A 20,618-nucleotide genomic window follows, 5' to 3' on the forward strand; every position below is an offset into this window, starting at 1 on the left:
CGATGGCTCTATCCTGGGAGCTCTTGTCTGTGTCGGGTGGGGGGCTGTGTCCTGGGAGCTCTGGTCTGTGTTGGGTGGGGGGCTGTGTCCCGGGAGCTCTGGTCTATATTGGGTGGGGGGCTGTGTCCTGGGAGCTCTGGTCTGTGTTGGGTGGGGGGCTGTGTCCTGGGAGCTCTGGTCTGTGTTGCGTGGGGGGCTGTGTCCTGGGAGCTCTGGTCTGTGTTGGGTGGGGGGCTGTGTCCTGGGAGCTCTGGTCTGTGTTGGGTGGGGGGCTGTGTCCTGGGAGCTCTGGTCTATATTGGGTGGGGGGCTGTGTCCTGGGAGCTCTGGTCTGTGTTGGGTGGGGGGCTGTGTCCTGGGAGCTCTGGTCTGTGGGGTTTTTGGATGGTAGGGGTCAGGTTGTCCTGATTGTTTTGGAGTCACACAGTAACACTCACACAAGTGTAATAACTAATTGAGCTAGCTGTGTGAGACTGGTTGTTTCAGTCTGTTTGGCTGAATGCGTGTCTGTGAGTCCAAATGCCCATCCCTCTGGTTTGGCTGCTTGCCATTCCCTCTGTTCAAGATGCATTGATGACCAGACTAATATACACCTCTCTGGAGCCTAAACTGTTCATGTCGTGTCTACTCGGCAACAGTGACATCACATGGTTTTATTTAGCTGATTGGAGATCATTTTGTGAGGAGGCGGGATTATTTGTTATCTTTGCTCGGACCTCCATCGCTGCTGCCGAAAGTGATCTCATTCCCTGAGCATATTTTCAAGAGCTGCAGCTTTAAGTTGGGTAAGGACAGTTATTGGCTTTATATGTTTTATTTTTGCAGGTCTTTCGGCTGAGCCGAGCGTCAGATCAAGCTCAAGATGCGGTGTAATGCCTTGTCTTCTCAGCTTGGATATTTTTTGTCTCTCTTGTGGGGAGAATGAATTGGGTTTTGAATTTGGGTTTTGGAGCAAGCGAGGAACCGATCCACGCTGAGCATTTGCTTTGTCACTTTACCAATGGGGTACAAACATTTTTTTGACACGTTTTTTTCTTTTGCTTGCTGAAGCATTTCAGCTTCCCACTTAACACGACCAATTTTCCAGCATCTATTAATGCCACAGAGTGCCTTTACTTTGTCGAGGTGGTGTTTCAGATCAAACGAGACTCTGGCATCTTCACAATATTATCTGGAGGTAGCTTCCCTCTAAAAAAAATCTACCTCCACCTCGTTTTGCCCATTCTATCTTTTACACCCGAGCTAAGACACTACATTCTGCACCCTCTCCTTTTCTTCTCTATGAACGGTATGCTTTGTCTGTATAGGGTGCAAGAAACAATACTTTTCACTGTATGCTAATACATGTGACAATAATAAATCAAATCAGATCAAAAAATGGAATTAAAATGAACAGCTTGCTAAATATTTCAAATCTGAAAGTAAAACTGAGATCTGAAGCATTCAGATAGATGTTAGTCAGCAGGAATTGAGTCTTGCAGAATTTAAGAGGCCTAATGTCTTAAATGAACTGAGACAGTGACAAAATGGTGTTTTAAATGACTTGTAATGAATTGCTCTGAAGTTCAAATATGGGGATAAATCTACAGACTGCGGTGAAAGATTTGTATGGTGCACGGTGCCAGGGTTCGATTCCAGCCTTCGGAGATTGTCTGTGTGGAGTTTGCACATTCTCCCCGTGTCTGTGTGGGTTTCCTCCCACGGTCCAAAGATGTGCAGGTGAGGTGAATTTACCATGGTAAATTGTCCCTTAGTGTCCAAAGATGTGTAGGTTAGGGGGATTGGCTATGATAAATTGTCCCTTAATGTCCAAAGATGTGTTAAGGGATTAGCAGGGTAAATACATGGGGATAGGGCCTGGGTTAAATGTTCTGTCAGAGAGTCAGTGCAGACTCGATGGGCCAAATGGCCTCCTTCTGCACTGTAGGGATTCTATGATTCTATGACCTGATTCATGAATGTTACACATTCCAATAATGGCACAATCCTTATTTTTCCAGACAAATGAGGGTTAATTATCATCTGAACAAGATTCAGATGGCTCGATTGAGGGTTACAAGTTAGCAAGGAACGAGCTGAAAAAGGGGCTGAGGAGAGCTAGGAGGGGACACGAGAAATCCTTGGCGGGTCGGACCAAGGAAAACCCCAAGGCTTTTTACTCTTATGTGAGGAATAAAAGAATGACCAGGGTGAGGTTAGGGCCGGTCAAGGACAGTCGTGGGAACTTGTGTATGGAGTCAGTAGAGATAGGCGAGGTGATGAATGAATACTTTTCTTCAGTGTTCACCAAGGAGAGGGGCCATGTTTTTGAGGAAGAGAAGGTGTTACAGGCTAATAGGCTGGAGGAAATAGATGTTCGGAGGGAGGATGTCCTGGCAGTTTTGAATAAACTGAAGGTCGATAAGTCCCCTGGGCCTGATGAAATATATCCTAGGATTCTTTGGGAGGCAAGGAATGAGATTGCAGAGCGTTTGGCTTTGATCTTTGGGTCCTCGCTGTCCACGGGGATGATGCCAGAGGACTGGAGAATGGCGAATGTTGTTCCTCTGTTTAAGAAAGGGAATAGAAATGACCCTGGTAATTATAGACCGGTTAGTCTTACTTCGGTGGTTGGTAAATTGATGGAAAAGGTCCTTAGGGATGGGATTTACGACCATTTAGAAAGATGCGGATTAATCCGGGATAGTCAGCACGGATTCGTGAAGGGCAAGTCGTGCCTCACAAATTTGATTGAATTTTTTGAGGAGGTAACTAAGTGTGTTGATGAAGGTAGGGCAGTTGATGTCATTTACATGGATATTAGTAAGGCGTTTGATAAGGTCCCCCATGGTCGGCTTATGATGAAAGTGAGGAGGTGTGGGATAGAGGGAAAGTTGGCCGATTGGATAGGTAACTGGCTGTCTGATCGATGACAGAGGGTGGTGATGGATGGAAAATTTTCGGATTGGAGGCAGGTTGCTAGCGGAGTGCCACAGGGATCAGTGCTTGGTCCTCTGCTCTTTGTGATTTTTATTAATGACTTAGAGGAGGGGGCTGAAGGGTGGATCAGTAAATTTGCTGATGACACCAAGATTGGTAGAGTAGTGGATGAGGTGGAGGGCTGTTGTAGGCTGCAAAGAGACATAGATAGGATGCAAAGCTGGGCCGAAAAATGGCAAATGGAGTTTAACCCTGATAAATGTGAGGTGATTCATTTTGGTAGGACTAATTTAAATGTGGATTACAGGGTCAAAGGTAGGGTTCAGAAGACTGTGGAGGAACTTGGGGAGATCTTGGGGTCCATATCCACAGATCTCTAAAGGTTGCCACTCAAGTGGATAGAGCTGTGAAGAAGGCCTAGAGTGTGTTAGCTTTTATTAACAGGGGGTTGGAGTTTAAGAGCCGTGAGGTTATGCTGCAACTGTACAGGACCTTGGTGAGACCACATTTGGAATATTGTGTGCAGTTCTGGTCACCTCACTATAAGAAGGATGTGGAAGCGCTGGAAAGAGTGCAGAGGAGATTTACCAGGATGCTGCCTGGTTTGGAGGGTAGGTCTTATGAGGAAAGGTTGAGGGAGCTAGGGCTGTTCTCTCTGGAGCGGAGGAGGCTGAGGGGAGACTTAATAGAGGTTTATAAAATGATGAAGGGGATAGATAGAGTGAACGTTCAAAGACTATTTCCTCGGGTGGTGATGCGCGATTAATTCACTTGAGATGCTCAATCGTACTCGGGAAATAAGGCTTTTATTAGCAACAAGAATAGAGCATACTGTTTCACCATACAATCCTAGACTAAAGGGTCACTAGGAAGTGCAGTGACCTTTATACCCCTATAGGAAGGCGGAGCCAACCGGAGTGTACCATAGAACAATACCAACAGGTAGAACACCCCAACCCTAACCCCAACAGCAAGCAGAGTAACATATGTACAAGTACCCATAGTGATAACCATCTATGGTTCAGTACCCATAGTGGTAACCATCTATGGTTCACCACAGGTGGATGGAGCTATTACAAGGGGGCATAACTATTGGGTTCATGGTGGGAGATATAGGAAGGATATCAGAGGTAGGTTCTTTACGCAGAGAGTGGTTGGGGTGTGGAATGGACTGCCTGCAGTGATAGTGGAGTCAGACACTTTAGGAACATTTAAGCGGTTATTGGATAGGCACATGGATCACACCAGGATGATAGGGAGTGGGATAGCTTGATCTTGGTTTTAGATAAAGCTAGGCACAACATCGTGGGCCGAAGGGCCTGTTCTGTGCTGTACTGTTCTATGTTCTATAATTATACTTCACAGTAAACATTATTGTGTTACAAAATGCAGGCAAAGTTGTCATGGCTTCCTTTCGAATAGCTTCCAGGTGAAGGGTGAAGAGAACTTCTGTATTAACTCAGTAAACACAGTAAGAAGTTTAAAACACCAGGTTAAAGTCCAACAGGTTTATTTGGTCGCAAAAGCCACAAGCTTTCGGAGCCTTAAACTCCTTCTTCAGGTGAGTGGGAATTCTGTTCACAAACAGGGCATATAAAGACACAACACAATTTACAGAATAATGGTTGGAATGCAAATACTTACAGCTAATCAAGTCTTTAAGATACAAACAATGTGAGTGGAGAGAACATTAAGACAGGTTAAAGAGATGTGTATTGTCTCCAGACAGGACAGCCAGTGAGACTCTGCAGGTCCAGGTAAGCTGTGGGGATTACAGATCGTGTGACATGAACCCAATATCCCGGTTGAGGCCGTCCTCGTGTGTGCGGAACTTGGCTATCAGTTTCTGCTCAGCGACTCTGCGCCGTCGTGTGTCGTGAAGGCCGCCTCGGAGAACGCTTACCCGAATATCAGAGGCTGAATGCCCGTGACCGCTGAAGTGCTCCCCAACAGGAAGAGAACAGTCTTGCCTGGTGATTGTCGACTGGTGTTCATTCATCCGTTGTCGCAGCGTCTGCATGGTTTCCCCAATGTAGCATGCCTCGGGACATCCTTTCCTGCAGCGTATCAGGTAGACAACGTTGGCCGAGTTGCAAGACTATGTACCGTGTACCTGGTGGATGGTGTTCTCACGTGAGGTGATGGCATCTGTGTCGATGATCCGGCACGTCTTGCAGAGGTTGCTGTGGCAGGATTGTGTGGTGTCATGGTCACTGTTCTCCTGAAGGCTGGGTAGTTTGCTGCGGACAATGATCTGTTTGAGGTTGTGCGGTTGTTTGAAGGCAAGAAGTGGGGGTGTGGGGATGGCCTCGGCGAGATGTTCGTCTTCATCAATGACATGTTGAAGGCTCTGGAGGAGATGCCGTAGCTTTTCCGCTCTGGGGAAGTACTGGACAATGAAGGGTACTCTGTCCACCGTGTCCCGTGTTTAGCTTCTGAGGAGGTCAGTGCAGTTTTTCGCTGTGGCATGTCGGAACTGTCGATCGATGAGTCGAGCGCCATATTCTGTTCTTATGTGGGCACCTCTGATATTTGGGTAAGCGTTCTCCAAGGCGGCCTTCATGACACACGATGGCGCAGAGTCGCTGAGCAGAAACTGATAGCCAAGTTCCGCACACATGAGGACGGCCTCAACCGGGATATTGGGTTCATGTCACACTATCTGTAATCCCCACAGCTTGCCTGGACCTGCAGAGTCTCACTGGCTGTCCTGTCTGGAGACAATACACATCTCTTTAACCTGTCTTGATGCTCTCTCCACTCACATTGTTTGTATCTTAAAGACTTGATTAGCTGTAAGTATTTGCATTCCAACCATTATTCTGTAAATTGAGTCTGTGTCTTTATATGCCCTGTTTGTGAACAGAATTCCCACTCACCTGAAGAAGGGGCTTGGAGCTCCGAAAGCTTGTGTGGCGTTTGCTACCAAATAAACCTGTTGGACTTTAACCTGGTGTTGTTAAACTTCTTATTGTGTTTACCCCAGTCCAGTGCCGGCATCTCCACATCATGACTCAGTAAAACTAGTTAAACTATATTCCATTCTGTTGCAACATTTGAACATTGTGACACCCTTCTTAAAAATAACAACTTCACATTTGCAAAATATTGTGGGTGCTGGAAATCTGAAATAAAAATAGCAAATGCCTGATAAACTCAGCAGGTCTGGCAGCATCTGTCGAGAGAGAAGCAGAGTTAATGTTTCGAGTTTAGATCAGCTCTGCAGTCCTGCCACATCCAGCCGTGAATGGTGGTGGACAATTAAACAACTCACTGGAGGAGGAGGTTCCACAAACATCCCCATCCTCAATGATGGAGGAGCCCAGCACACCATTGTAAAGGATTGCATGAATCTTCAACCAGAAATGCCAAGCGGTTGATCCATCTCAGCCTCCTGCGGAGGTCCCCATCATCACAGGTCTTGGTCTTCAACCAATTTGATTCACTCCATGAGATATTTTTGAACAGTAAAGGAATTAAGGGTTATGGTGAGCGGGCGGGTAAGTGGAGCTGAGTCCACGAAAAGATCAGCCATGATCTTATTGAATGGCGGAGCAGGCTCGAGGGGCCAGATGGCCTCCTCCCGCTCCTAGTTCTTACGTTCTTACATCCAGAAACGGCTGCAGGCACCGAATGCTCCAAAGGCAGTGGGCCCTAACATTGCTTTTGCTTTCTTCATTTAGTATTTTTATGGAGAAACATTGGGGGCATTTCTCCCAAAAGTGCTGAATTGGTGGAAAAACTGTTCTAGACTGTTTTTTCAGATTCAGACCTGAATCTCCCCACTCTGTGCAATGCAGAGGTCACAATCGGGAATCTCATTAACAACTCAGGGGGACGGGGCCTATTCACACCGGAGTTCGACAGCTCCGGAACTCTGCACAAGCACACTGGCCCCGATCTGTCAGTCTCCCCATTTGCTGGCCAGCTCGATCGCTGGCCAGCCCGGGACGGCCACAGCGCTGCCTCTCCAGGCCCCCCCCCCCCCCCCCCCCCCCCCCCCGCCACAGCCCAATCACGGTCCCCACAACAATTCCCGGGCCAGCCCTGACCCCCACCTCCCAGCCTGCCCCAATCGCTGGCCTCACTCCAGCGCAGACCGATCGCCATGCAGTGTGGCAGTGGGACCCCACCCCCCAGCCCCACCAATTTCCCCTAGGCCCTGTCCCCTTGGCACTACCCGATGGCAGTGCCAAGGGGCACCGCCCGCCCCCTTCATTCCGGCAGGGTCTCCCGCTAGTTCCCCACAAGGGGGGGAGCTACTCTAAACCCCACCGGAATGAAGTACTCCTGGCGGAGTGGGAGATTCTCTCGGGACCGGCAAGTTCCATGCCTTTCTCTGTGCCGTAGATTCTATGATTCTCTATAAAATAATTTCAATGTGAACTCTTCCCATTCAACATTGGTTAATAACCTAATAATCTTTCTACATTTCATGTGTTCATCATAATTTTCGTGTCTCCTTCCATTTTCCCACTAACTAGTCTCACCTTTTCTTGTTATCCATGTTTATACTTCATTCATTTCTATCTCTATTTCCTGGCTTAGTCATTGATCATAAAGCTTAGTTTTCTTTCTATTTAAACAGTCAGTTTAGTGAGAGGGAGGAACTGATGGAGATCAGTATTAGTAGAGAAATGGTGTTGGATAAAATGATGGGATTGAAGGCCAATAAATCCCCAGTGCCTGATAATTTACACCCCAGAGTACTTAGGGAAATGGCCCGAGAAATAGTGGATGCATTGGTGTCATCTTGCACGATTCTATACACTCTGGAACAGTTTCTACAGATTGGAGGAGAGCGAATGTAACCCCACTATTTACAAAGGGAGTTAGAGAGTAAACGGAATTATAGACCAGTGAGCCTGATGGCAGTAGTGAGGAAAATTCTAGAATCCATTATCAAAGATTTTGGAGCAAAACACTTGGAAAATAATGGCAGGATTGGACAGAGTCAGCATGGATTTATGAAAGGGAAATTTATGCTTGACAAATCTAGTGGAATTCTTTGTGGATGTAACTCGTAGAGTTGATGAGGGGGAGCCAATGGATGTGGTTTATTTGGACTTTCAGAAGGCTTTCGACAAAGTCCCACATGAGAGAGTAGAGTGTAAAATTACAGCACATGGGATTGGGTAGTGTATTGAGATGGATAGAAAACTGGTTGGCAGACAGGAAACAAAGAGTAGGAATAAATGGGTCTTTTTCCAAATGGCAGGGACTAGTGGGGTATTGCAGGATTCAGTGCTGGGACCCCAACTATTCATATGTATTAATGATTTAGGTGAGTGAACCAAATGTTAAATGTGAGCTGTGAGGAGGATACAGATCCTTCAGTGTGATTTGGACAATTTAAATGAGTGGACAAATGAATGGCAATGAACATAAGAACATAAGAAATAGGAGCAGGAGTAGGCCATCTGGCCCTTCGAGCCTGCCCCGCCATTCAACAAGATCATGGCTGATCTGAAGTGGATCAGTTCCACTTACCCGCCTGCTCCCCATATCCCCTAATTCCCTTATCGATCAGAAAACTATCTACCCGTGATTTAAACATATTCAACGAGGTAGCCTCCACCACTTCAATGGGCAGAGAATTTCAGAGATTCACTACCCTCTGAGAGAAGAAGTTCCCCCTCAAATCTGTTCTGAACCGCCCCCCCCTTACTTTGAGGCTGTGCCCTCTAGTTCTGGTTTCCCTTCTAAGTGGAAAGAATCTCTCCACCTCTACCCTATCCAGCCCCTTCATTATCTTATATGTCTCTATAAGATCACCCCTCAGCCTTCTAAACTCCAACGAGTACAGACCCAATCTGTTTAATCTCTCCTCATAAGCTACACCCCTCATCTCCGGTATCAACCTGGTGAACCTTCTCTGCACTCCCTCCAAGGCCAATATATCCTTTCGCAAATGCAGCATAATTTGGATAAATGTGAGGTTATTCACTTTGGTAGCAAAAACGGGAAGGCAGATTACTATCTGATTAGCCATAAATTAGGAGAAGGGAATGTGCAACGAGACCTGGGTGTCCTCATATGCCAGTCACTGAAGGTAAGCATGTATGTGCAGCAGGCAGTAAAAAAGGCAATATGGTATGTTAGTCTTCATAGCGAGAGCTTTCGAGTACAGGAGCAGGGTTGTCTTGCTGCAATTATACAGGGCCTTGGTGAGATCACACCTGGAGTATTGTGTGCAGTTTTGGTCTCCTTATCTGAGGAAGGATGTTCTTGCTATAGAGGGAGTACAGCGAAGGTTTACCAGGCTGATTCCTGGGATGGTGGACTGATGTATAAGGAGACATTAAGTCGGTTAGGATTATATTTGCTGGAGTTTAGAAGAATGAGTTTAGAAGAATGAATCATAGAAACCTATAAAATTCTAACAGGACTAAACGAGGTACTTGCAGGAAGGATGTTTCTGATGGTGGGAGAGTCCAGAATCAGGGGTCACAGTCTGAGGATACAGGGTAGCCTGTTTAAGACAGAGATGACAAGAAATTTCTTCACCCAGAGAGTGGTCAGCCTGTGGAATTCATTACCACAACAAGTAGTTGAGGCCAAAACATTGAATGTTTTCAAGAAGGAATTCATAGAATCATAGAGTTAGATATAGCACTTAGAGTGAAGGGGATCAAAGGATATGGAGGAAGCCGGGATCAGGATATTGAGTTGGATGATCAGCCATGATCATAATGAATGGTGGAGCAGGCTCAAAGGGGCCGAATGGCCTACTCCTGCTCCTATTTTCTATGTCTCTATTTCCTGGTTCTTGCAGTCATTGATCAGAAAGGTCAGTTTTCTTTCTATTTGAACAGTCATTTCCTTTTGTAAAACAGACAGGTTTAGCTTTGGACTCCTCACCTCCTCTTCTTTACGAAAGTAACCCATGGCCGGGTGTTTTTTTCAGAGCGAGCTCCAATTTAAACAAAAGAATCAATGGAAGAAATTAAGCCACGAACATTCATCGATGAATGTCATCCTAGCCCTGTGGAAATACTTAATTTCCAGAACTGTATCTTTAAAACATGTTTCAACTCTTCATTTGACCATTAGAAATTAAACGCTGATGGATTTTCAGGAAGCATTTTGGGAAAAAATGGTCTAAACTCCTGGTCAGACTGCGCACCCTGACCATCAGGTAATCAGCTTAAGTAACAAACAGAATGCAAACCAAGGCAATAACCATTGACACGAGGAAAAGATTGACAGAGTTTAGCTGATAGTGACAGGGATTGTCAGAGGATACAACAGGATATAGATAGATTGAAATGGCAAATGGGAATTTAATCCAAATAAATCCAAGATGATGCATTCTGGAGGATCAAATGTGAATTATACTGTAAGTGGCAAAACCCTTAAGAACATTAACATACAGAGGGATCTGGGCGTGCAGGTCTACAGTTCCCTAAAAGCAGCAACAGATGGGCAAGGTGATTAAGGAGGCATACGGCATGCTTGCCTTCATTGGCCGGGCATTGAGTACAAGAGTTGGGAAATCATGCTGCAGCTATATAAAACCTTGGTTCGGCCGCATTTGGAGTATTGCGTGCAGTTCTGGTCGCCGCACTATCAGAAGGACATGGAAGTTTTGGAGAGAGTGTAAAGAAGGTTCACCAGGATGTTGCCTGGTCTCGAGGGTGTCGGCTATGAGGAGAGGTTGATTAAACTCAGATGGTTTTACTGGAAAGACTGAGGGGAGACCTGATAGAGGGTCTACAAAATTATGAGAGGCGTAGACAGAGTGGATAGTCAGAGGCTTTTCCCCCAGGGTGGAGATTTCAATTATAAGGCGGCACAGGTTCAAGATGAGCGAGGGAAAGTTTAAGGGAGATGTGCGGGGGAGGTTTTCCACACAGAGAGTGGTGGGTGCCTGGAACGCGCTGCCAGAGGAGGTGGTGGAAGCAGGCACATTAGCAACATTTAAGAGGCATCTGGATGGGTTCATGAATAGGGAGGGAATAGAGGGATACGGACCAAGTAAGGGCAGAAGGTTTTTTTTAGTTTAGTTCGGGCATCATGATCGGCACGGGCTTGGAGGGCCGAAGGGCCTGTTCTTGTGCTGGACTTTTCTTTGTTCTTTGTTAACCCTTCAGGGAAGTCCTGAGATAAGAAATGCTGTATAAATGTATTTATTTCTTATTGTTTCAGGAAAATGGGAGAATCCATTGACAGAGGAATGATTCGTTCCGTCCACTCTTCCGTCTCTGAATGTACTGGGAGCACCGGGCAAATCGATCTGTCCAAATTTAAAAAGCTACTGCAAACTCTGGGACTCCAGGACTTTTATCCCAATAAACTGTCCCTGAAGAAAGTGCTGGAGATTGACATAGAGGCCCTAGAAGGTAAGATACCAACCTGTGCCGGAGATATTCCCTGGCATTTCCTCAGATTACTGATGGCAGGAAATTCCTCCGCCAGAATCTTCCAACCACCGAGATTGGAATCAATGCAAGATGAGACGGTGGAAGATGATTTTGACTTTTTCCCTCCATTACTAAAGCCCAAAACCACAGTCGTGGCATTCAACCCGTTGGACATCATTACTGCCCTGTTATTGTGTGCAGATACCTTCCTGCAGCAGGAAGTGATTTCCAAGATGTCCTTGTGTCAGTTTGCGGTCCCAATAATATTGCCGTGTCCTGAAGGGAGTCCAACTTTCCTTTTGCGGCCGATGCACTCCATTGTGAAAAGATACCGACCGCACTCAATGGGAGAAAAGAGAGAATACATTGAGGATTCCATGGCTACGGCGCATATTCCAACCTTTGCTTTCACTCGACTTGGACACAGCTCGATGTCAAAATCAAAAATGTTAAATCACATTTTCAGCAACTCCCATCAACAGCTGCATTACTTTATCCATTCGGATATGCCGTCTGGTAATATAGTGAAAGATATTTCAAATGGACTGATGGAAATGTGCTGGTACTTACCTTATGGCAGTGAGGCAGTCGACATTATTCCAGAGCCCCTGGCTATAATGAATCTCCGGGGCAATGCCCTAGACTTTCCTGGAAGTTTCCAGTTCCTGAGTAAAGTTGCTGCCGCTGTGTTTGTTTTTATTGACTGTTTAGACACACAAATTAAAACATTCCTATTATCCCATGCCCACATTTCACAGAAACTCTTTCTAATCGTCACTCCCAAATCTCATCAAATGCGCCAAATGAATCTTCACTTAAAAGAGTTAGTCAAATCGAAATTCCTGACCAAAGATCAGGTTTTACCAAAATTTCAAGAAAATGAAGCCGAATTTTTGTCCAATGTTCGATCTAAAATCCTAGCAACCTTCAGTCGGAGGTCTGAATTCAAGGAGAAAGCACCCAGCTTACAAGAGATGGCCTCGCTGGCGAAAGAGAGTACATTTCTGATCGACGAAGATGTGTCTGAGTTTTCTGAAGCTCGGGGAATGTCAATACAAATAGTTAATTCGATTCACAATGGAAACATTAAAGAGTTCAAACAGAAGCATTTGTATTTCCAGGGAGACGCTTGGAAAAAGATTTCAGATATTGAGAAGGAGATCTGTCGACTCAAGCACTTTACCGGGCCAAGTGTAGGGGAGTATATCAGTAAACTGCGTGAGGAAGGACACGTGCTTTGTCAGGGACTGATAGGTAGGGGAATGTCAGATGTCATGATGAATGTGATAAGTTTCCTCCAGCCCGCAACCAACAGGAAACACTTCCTAAACTGCCTCAAATATGATCTGGATTCCAGGTCACGCACAGAGCTCCGTAATCTGTCTGAGCGACGCATGGTTTCAAATGGAGAGGCTGAACAACAAGTCCAGAATTCAGTTCTTCAGAATCCACAGGCTGAACTCCATAGCAACGTTAGTGACAGTTCGATGAGTTTGGGTTTGGAACATTTCCTCCGAGAAATGGGGCTCATTTATCAAGTGTTTCAGACTGTGAAGACCATTCCTCCAGATATCAAACAGTTTCCTTCCATAGCAGCTGAGCTGTTGCTGGAGGGGTTCCCACTGGAGCTGATGGATGGAGATGTTTCCAACATACCGGTGGAGTGGGTGAGCAGCGTGTTAACGGAAGTTGACAGGAAGGTCGGCCCTTGTTGTATTTTTGTCCTTTCGGTGCTGGGAGTACAGAGCACAGGTAAGTCCACTCTGCTCAACACCATGTTCGGCTCGCAGTTTGCAGTGGGATGTGGGAGATGTACTCGAGGGGTCTACATGCAGCTCATTAAAACTACAAGAAAAATACACAATCGCGGCTGCGACTTTATCCTGCTCCTGGACACAGAGGGTTTGGAGGCTCAGGAACAGTCCAGTGTCGGTGACACATATGAACACGACAATGAACTTGCGACATTAGTCTCTGGCTTGAGTGATCTAACATTAATCAATATGTCAACAGAGACTGCGTCAGAGATGAAGGAGGTGTTACAAATCGTGGTCCATGCGCTCATTCGAATGAAAACGGTCGGGAAAAGGCCCAATTGCCAATTTCTCCATCAGAAAATTGGAGATGTGTCTGCATATCAGAAAAACGTGAGAAGTCACAGCTCAATTCAACAAGAACTGGACCAAATGACGAAGATCGCGGCTAAAGCTGAGAAACAGGATGGCAAATTTTCAAAGTTCTCCGATGTGCTAGATTATGACTCAAAGAAAAGTAACTGGTACATCCCGGGGCTGTGGTGTGGAACTCCACCGATGGCACCAGTGGAAGTAGCGTACAGTCAGACAGTGGCGGAGCTCAAACACAATATTTTGCAGCATTTTCTCCACAGGAGACCTTCCACCATCACCGACTTCATCAGCTGGATGAAAAGCACGTGGGATGCAGTGAAACACGAGAGTTTCATTTTCAGTTTCAGGAACAGTCAAGTTGCAAACGCCTACAACAAACTCTCAGAAAAATGCTCGGATTTAGATTGGAAGATGAGGAGTGAGGTACATTCCTGGCTTCAGAAAGCCCACATCCGAATTAAGACCTGCAAAGGAGACCTACAGGATCTGGAAGAAATTCTGACCCGTGAAGTTCTGGAAGTCATGTCTGAACAGAAAACCCAACAGCTGAATGAAATCGAAGACTATTTCAAGACAGACACTGCCCAGGCCCACCTTGTGGAGAGGTTTAAGGCAGAGATTTCAGCGAGTTTTGAGTCGGTGTGCTGGGAAATTGAAACACTCACAAAGAGGCAATGCGCAGAAGCAGTGATCAGACAAAAAGAGCTTAACAAATTAAACAACATTTTAAGTGGCTACTCTGATAGAATACAGGGACGAGTTGATCAACTTTTAAACACTATGAAATTGCAAACAGCAGACCACAGTGAGAGTGAACTGATTGAAGCTTTTGAGAATATGTGGACAGAATCAATGCAGTCAGTAAAATATCAGCCCGTGGAATTCAATATCGAGAGAGACATGGAAAAGAGCTTGCGGGAAAATATGAGGACATGTGGAAACATACTCACCGAGAAACTCGCATCTGGAACAAGCCTCTGTGATCTGAGCAAGAGGCCATGGAAGATTGCCAAGCAACACATTGAGGCAAGCAAAAGATCTCTCCTAAAAAGGATTCTAGAAAAGGCACATGAAGTTTATAGTAACTTGCTTCAAACTAAAGTAAACTTGGACAATGAGGATACGGAAGCATGGGTGGAATCTGAATGCTCAGTTGAAGCAGGGAGAATCACTAAGGTATTGATTTCACAATGCAAGTTACATGTGGAAGAAATGGTGAAGAAAGGTGAAGATTACCATCCGCTGCTGTGCAAAAAACTTCTAAGAGAAATTGATGGAGAGCTAGAGAAACTCGATGGGGAGACATTCCAGTTCACTGAATTGTTTGACACAGATGTGAAAATCCAAATTTGTGGCTTTGCAGTTCAGAGATTTAGAGAGATGCACAATGGATTCTGTGATCAGCACAACCCAGTGAAGAGGCTAGCAAATGATAGAAATCACTATTTCACAATATTTAAATCTATGTACTCTCAAAAGGACCAGAGTGAGACGTGTGCCAAACTGTTCTGTGACTCCTTGCTGAAGCCCGCTTTGTTGGAAGATCTTAACCAGGGATTGGGAAAAGCGATCGTGGATCACATCAGAAATGGGCAGAACGCAGAATTCAAATCGCGCAGGAACCTCCAAGTGGGGATTATGCTGGATCTGAAAAGGCAAAACAGCTTTGAGGAATATTGGCAATACATTAAAAATAGCGAGGATTTTGAACAAGATTGGATGAGAAAACAGGTGCTGAACCATTGTAAAAGGTTGGACAACAGACAATCCACACTCTACCACATTGCTGCCAATATTCTGGAGCAGAAAATAAAGCTCATGCAAACAACGATTGAGGATATCAAGAAAAGTCCCACTGATGATATTGGATTGTTTTTGGATGCTTTCAAGCAGAGACTTGAAGAACACATTGTGTTTCCACAGGGGTATCTGGAGAACAAAAATATTTTCAAAAATGCTCCGAGCTTTGTGCTTAAATTGGCCGATTCGATCCACAACTTGGAGGGATGTCTCCTCCAGGACATTGTGAAATGGGATATTGAACAGAGAGTTTCAGACCTTCCCACCGATCCTTCCCGGGAACTGTACAAGATCCTGTGCGGTTGTGGAAAACATTGTCCATTTTGCGAAGTGCCCTGTGAGCAGACTATTAAAGACCATGAGAAGCACTCGGCGACATATCACTGGCCCCAGGGGATAGGAGGCTGTAACTTCAGATGGAATAAGAAACTAACGACTGAAAGCTGCGAAGCTGTAGCTTCTCAATCCTATTGGTATCAGAAAGAAGGCGAACGGTTGTGGCAAAGAGTGGCGCGCAGCTGTAAGGAGTTTATGTATCGCAAGTTTTATATAGAAACTCGATGCAAACGGGCTGATGCCTGGGACATTCCTTTAACACCAAAGGCACAGGCACCATCTTACTGGAAATGGGTGTTGTCCACCTACAACAAGGAATTCGCATTGAAATACAACGTCAAGCCTGCAGACATTTCCAATTCGGACACTCCGTGGGACATCAACGCAGATCTAGAAAAGCATTATGATGTTAAAATTGATGAATATTTAATTTACCTAACTCCAACAGGATCCTGAGCACCAACATCTGGACTTAAGTCTGTTACACATCAGGACCCTGAGCAGATGCAGATCCAAAGCCAATAGCAGTCGCTACAATTACCTAGATGGTTTTAACGTTCGCTGTCCTTTGTAAAAGTCCTCCACATTGAGATACTTACACTGAAGCTCGTGAAAATAATCGTATTTTATAAGCTGCTGACGAAGATGCCATGGTGTATACCCCCACCCCACACCAAACCGCCAGAGAAATCAACTCGGTGTCTTTCCCTGTCTCCCTCTGTCACTCTGTCCTCCCACCGCTGGTGTCGCTGTCCCCCTCCCTCTCACTCTGTCACTCTCTCCTCCCACCGCTGGTGTCGCTGTCCCCCTCCCTCTCGCTCTGTCACTCTCTCCTCCCACCGCTGGTGTCGCTGTCCCCCTCCCTCTCGCTCTGTCACTCTGTCCTCCCACCGCTGGTGTCGCTGTCCCTCCCCTAATCGCCACACTCCGGCACCTGTTCGGGTACACGGAAGGAGAATTTAGCGCAGCCAATGCACCAAACAGCACATCTTCACAGGCTGCTTCACAGCTCGAGGGACCTGGGTTCGATTCCCGGCTCGGGTCACTGTCTGTGTGGAGTTTGCACATTCTCCTCGTGTCTGCGTGGGTTTCCTCCGGGTGCTCCGGTTTCCTCCCACAGTCCAAAGATCACACAGAAACACAGAACACAGAAACCCTACAGTGCAGAAGGAGGCCATTCGGCCCATCGAGTCTGCACCGACCACAATCCCACCCAGGCCCGACCCCCACATATTTACCCGCTACTCCCTCTAACCTACGCATCTCAGGACTCTAAGGGGCAATTTTTAATGTGGCCAATCAACCTAACCCGCACATCTTTGGATTGTGGGAGGAAACCGGAGCACCCGGAGGAAACCCACGCAGACACGAGGAGAATGTGCAAACTCCACACAGACAGTGACCCAAGCCGGGAATCGAACCCAGGTCCCTGGAGCTGTGAAGCAGCAGTGCTAAGCACTGTGTGGGTTAGGTTGATTGGCTGTGCTAAAATTGCCCCTTAGTGTCCTGAGTTGTGTAGGTTAGAGGGATTAGTGGGTAAAATATGTAGGGATATGGGGGTAGGGCCTGGGTGGGATTGTGGTCGGTGCAGACCCGATGGGCCGAATGGCCTCTTTCTGTACTGTAGGGATTCTATCATTCTATCATCTTTGGACTGTGGGAGGAAACCGGAGCACCCGGAGGAAACCCACGCAGACACTGAGAGAACGTGCAGACTCCACATAGACAGTGACCCAAGCCGGGAATCGAACCCAGGTCCCTGGTGCTGTGAGGTAGCAATGCTAACCACTGTCAAACAAACAATGCTCCCTGTGCCCGTTTACCTCAATGTCCATCATGGACTTGGCGAGTCGATGAGGCTTCGTCCGGTCCAGGGTAACCGACGCCACCATTGAATCCTGCAGATAGCCGTAGGGGGCTGATGAGGTAGGAGATGGCGGCCCCTGCTGGTCACTTGCGGCCGAAGTCATCCAAGATGGCTGCCCCCGCGGGTCACTCGCGGCCGAAGTCATCCAAGATGGCGGCCCCCGTGTGTCAGACGCGGCCAGAGTCGTCCAAGATGGCGGCCCCCGCGGGTCGCACGTGGCCGGGGTCGTCCAAGATGGTGACCCCCGCGGGTCGCACGCGGCGCTCGTGGATTTGGGAGCAGACTTTGGCGTAGTGCCCCTTCTTCCCACACGCGGAGCAGAACGACTCCCTCGCTGGGCAGCGTTGTCGGGGATGCTTACCCAGGCCGCAGAAGTAGCATTTCGGGCCTCCAGAGGCTGCTGCAGTGGTCAGGTCACCGGTGAGGCGTGGGGTGGCGTAGGGCTGTGGTCCTCCCAGTAGTGACGGCTGCGGTGTCCACGATGCGCCCACGTGGTCAGGTGAGTAGGCTTCGAGGTATTGTGAGGTCACCTCTCAGGATTCAGCCAGTTCCACCGTTTTCTTTAAGTCCAGCGCACCCTGTTCCAGCAGCCATTGCCGGATATAAGTAGTTCCGATGCCCGTGACAAAGGCATCCCTGATTAAGTCGTCAGTATATTGGGTGGCAGTCACAGACCTACAGTTACAGTTCCGGGCCAAGCAGTCGCAACGCGTGCAGGAACTGGTCAACTGATTCACCTGGCTGCCGTCTGCGCGTAGCGAGGAGGTGTCTCGCGTAGACTTCATTAGGCTGTTTATTATACAGGCCCTTTAAAAGTTCGATAGCGGCCGTGTAACTTTTCGCTTACCCGGCCGCGGAGCACCCGTAGTTTGTCAGCATCTGTACGGACAGCAGTGGAGGCTGCACATCTTTGGACACTAAGGGGCAATTTAGCATGGCCAATCCACCTAACCTGCACATCTTTGGACACTCAGGGGCAATTTAGCATGGCCAATCCACCTAACCTGCACATCTTTCGGACTATGGGAGGAAACCGGAGCACCCGGAGAAAACCCACACAGACACAAGGAGAACGTGCAGACTCCACACAGACAGTCACTCAAGGCCAGAGAATAGAGCCAATGTTTCCAGTCATTTCGAGTTACATCTCAAAGGGATCACTGGATGGATGCGATTGAAGTAACAGTCTCTACGGCCAATGATTACAATATAAGATGGAACTTTCCAAGTATATTCCAGGATTTTTGTAACTTGGGAAACTTTCGCTTTGTGCGTGTGTTGTTCCAGACCCAATGCTGTCTTCAAATATCACTAAGTCAGCAAAAAAGTTCAATCCGTTTATTGTTGTATCTGTGGAGAGTCCGGGAGTGAAAATGTTCAGTTTAAACATGTTCCCCCTCCATAACAATCAGTTTGAAAGTAATTTCTTGCTGGTGAGTGAGTGAAAGATATATCTGAGATGTGATCAGTTACTGTTTAAGTTCCAGTCTTTCTCTCTATAATGAGCTGTCAGTTACTTCAGCCGAGTTGCATCCGGACCTGGTCAGGGCAACAGCACAATTGGGACTAACACGAGTTTGCTGATTCAAGAGGAGAACATTCACTTTTTAACCAAAGAAAAAGAGGGATTGTGACAGAATTTTAACCGTTGATGTAGACCTGAATTAACTCATTAATCATCCTTTCCTCACCCTCTGTAGCTAATGTGTGGCGCAGTGATGGATTGTAACAGTTCAGCTTGTCGGCTGAAGTGCTTCAAAACCATGATTTGCTTGTTCAATAAACTATTACTAACAGACTGATTTGGGAATTGATGTAGTTCGTTGCCATGTCTTTCAATTCTTCTACTTAACACCTCACTCAATTAGCCATTTAGCACGGGGGAGGCAGGATGACTGAACACAGACAATCTCCTGCTGTTCAGCCAGTTGGTAACCCATCCAGGACGGGGCAAACACTGCCTCACCCGTACCTCATGGAGTTACAGGTCCTGCCGCCATATTGGAACAACACCCAGACCGCCATTTACTCAGTACGGGCCAGGAAATCCACCGTCCTCCTTCAGACTCATCGTGGGCACAGCAGCCCCCCCCCCATTACCGTCGATCCACCCAATACTGCCATTCCTTTCCCATCTGTCACCACTGAACCTCATTCCTTTACCCTGGACCCTATTTATAATCCACCTTCACAGGCCTTCCTTCTCCTCAGAGGCAACACCCATTACCACCCCCATATCTACCTTAACCCTGCTCTCTCCTGTTACCCCATCCGCTTCTCTACCTGTCTGATCCCTCTCCATGACCCACACTGACCCCCCACCAACTCCTCTCCCCCCCTTTGGGTGACGGCAATTAGACCATCACCTACAAACCCACCCTGGAACAGCCCCCTTACTGTATCTCCCTTGCACTGTGACTGTCCCCTCCTGTCACCAGTACCCTGAATTCAGAACCCCCACAGTCGACAGCACTGCCCTCCCTCCTCCGCCCGACTTCCCCACTCAGCTTGTCTCTCGTGTCCCGTTTCAGCACAGTGTTTCCGACCGGCACTCGACAGGAGTGAAGCTGGCGCAGTGCCCCAGGTGGCAGAAGCAGCATAGACTGACCTCAAAAACATGAAGGACGTGCACACCACTGTCATTGGTGTTTGAGTTTATTCCACTCGAGGGGCATCACAAACCCTCGATTAACACGACACAATTCCCATTGTCAGGCTGAAGATGAAGCTTCAAACACCTCCACCAGTTACCCTAGACTGATCCAGAAATAACACACTCGACACGAACACCAGTTTCCCGACAACAAACAACTTTATCATTTTAAAATCTCAATTTTATTGACCCTAACCAAGACAAAGCTGAAAGAAACAGGGATGAGGGGGGGTGCTGCGGTGGGTATGCCCAAAGTGAAATGTATCATTTTCCAAAGAATGTACCACTGAGAGGAATCATCCCCAAACTAATCTAAATCAAACTGAATCCCCCTCCTCAATGTTCCAACAGGCGGCACAGTGGTTAGCACTGCTGCCTCACAGTGCCAGGGGCCTGGATTCAATTCCAGTCTTGGGTCACTGTGTGGTTTGCACATTCTCCCTGTGTCTCCGGGTGCTCCGGTTTCCTCCCACAGTCCAAAGGTTAGGTGGATTGGCTGTGCTAAATTGCCTCTCAGTGTCCCAAGATTGGAGGTAAAATCATAGAAATCA

The 20,618-nt window shown here is 47.1% G+C and overlaps 1 protein-coding gene across 2 annotated transcripts; it reads left to right on the forward strand.

The window, feature by feature from the left end:
* Positions 1-731: 731 nt before the first annotated feature.
* Positions 732-19,472, forward strand: LOC144510032 (interferon-induced very large GTPase 1-like). Of its 2 annotated transcripts, none has more exons than XM_078239225.1 (2): positions 732-785; positions 11,068-19,472. In XM_078239225.1, the coding sequence occupies exon 2, from the start codon at positions 11,072-11,074 to the stop codon at positions 16,001-16,003; it is 4,932 nt and encodes a 1,643-aa protein (XP_078095351.1). In that variant the 5' UTR covers positions 732-785; positions 11,068-11,071; the 3' UTR covers positions 16,004-19,472. The 2 variants fall into 2 exon arrangements, with proteins under 2 accessions (XP_078095351.1, XP_078095353.1); XM_078239227.1 differs by lacking the exon at positions 732-785 and adding an exon at positions 10,023-10,057.
* The last annotated feature ends 1,146 nt before the right edge of the window (positions 19,473-20,618 follow it).

This window comes from Mustelus asterias, chromosome 22 (assembly GCF_964213995.1).
Source record: "Mustelus asterias chromosome 22, sMusAst1.hap1.1, whole genome shotgun sequence".
In the NCBI taxonomy this organism is placed as follows: domain Eukaryota; kingdom Metazoa; phylum Chordata; class Chondrichthyes; order Carcharhiniformes; family Triakidae; genus Mustelus; species Mustelus asterias.

Coding starts and splice junctions, on each gene's coding strand:
- LOC144510032 (XM_078239225.1), top strand. CDS start 11,072: ATGGGAGAATCCATTGACAGAGGAATGATTCGTTCCGTCCACTCTTCC.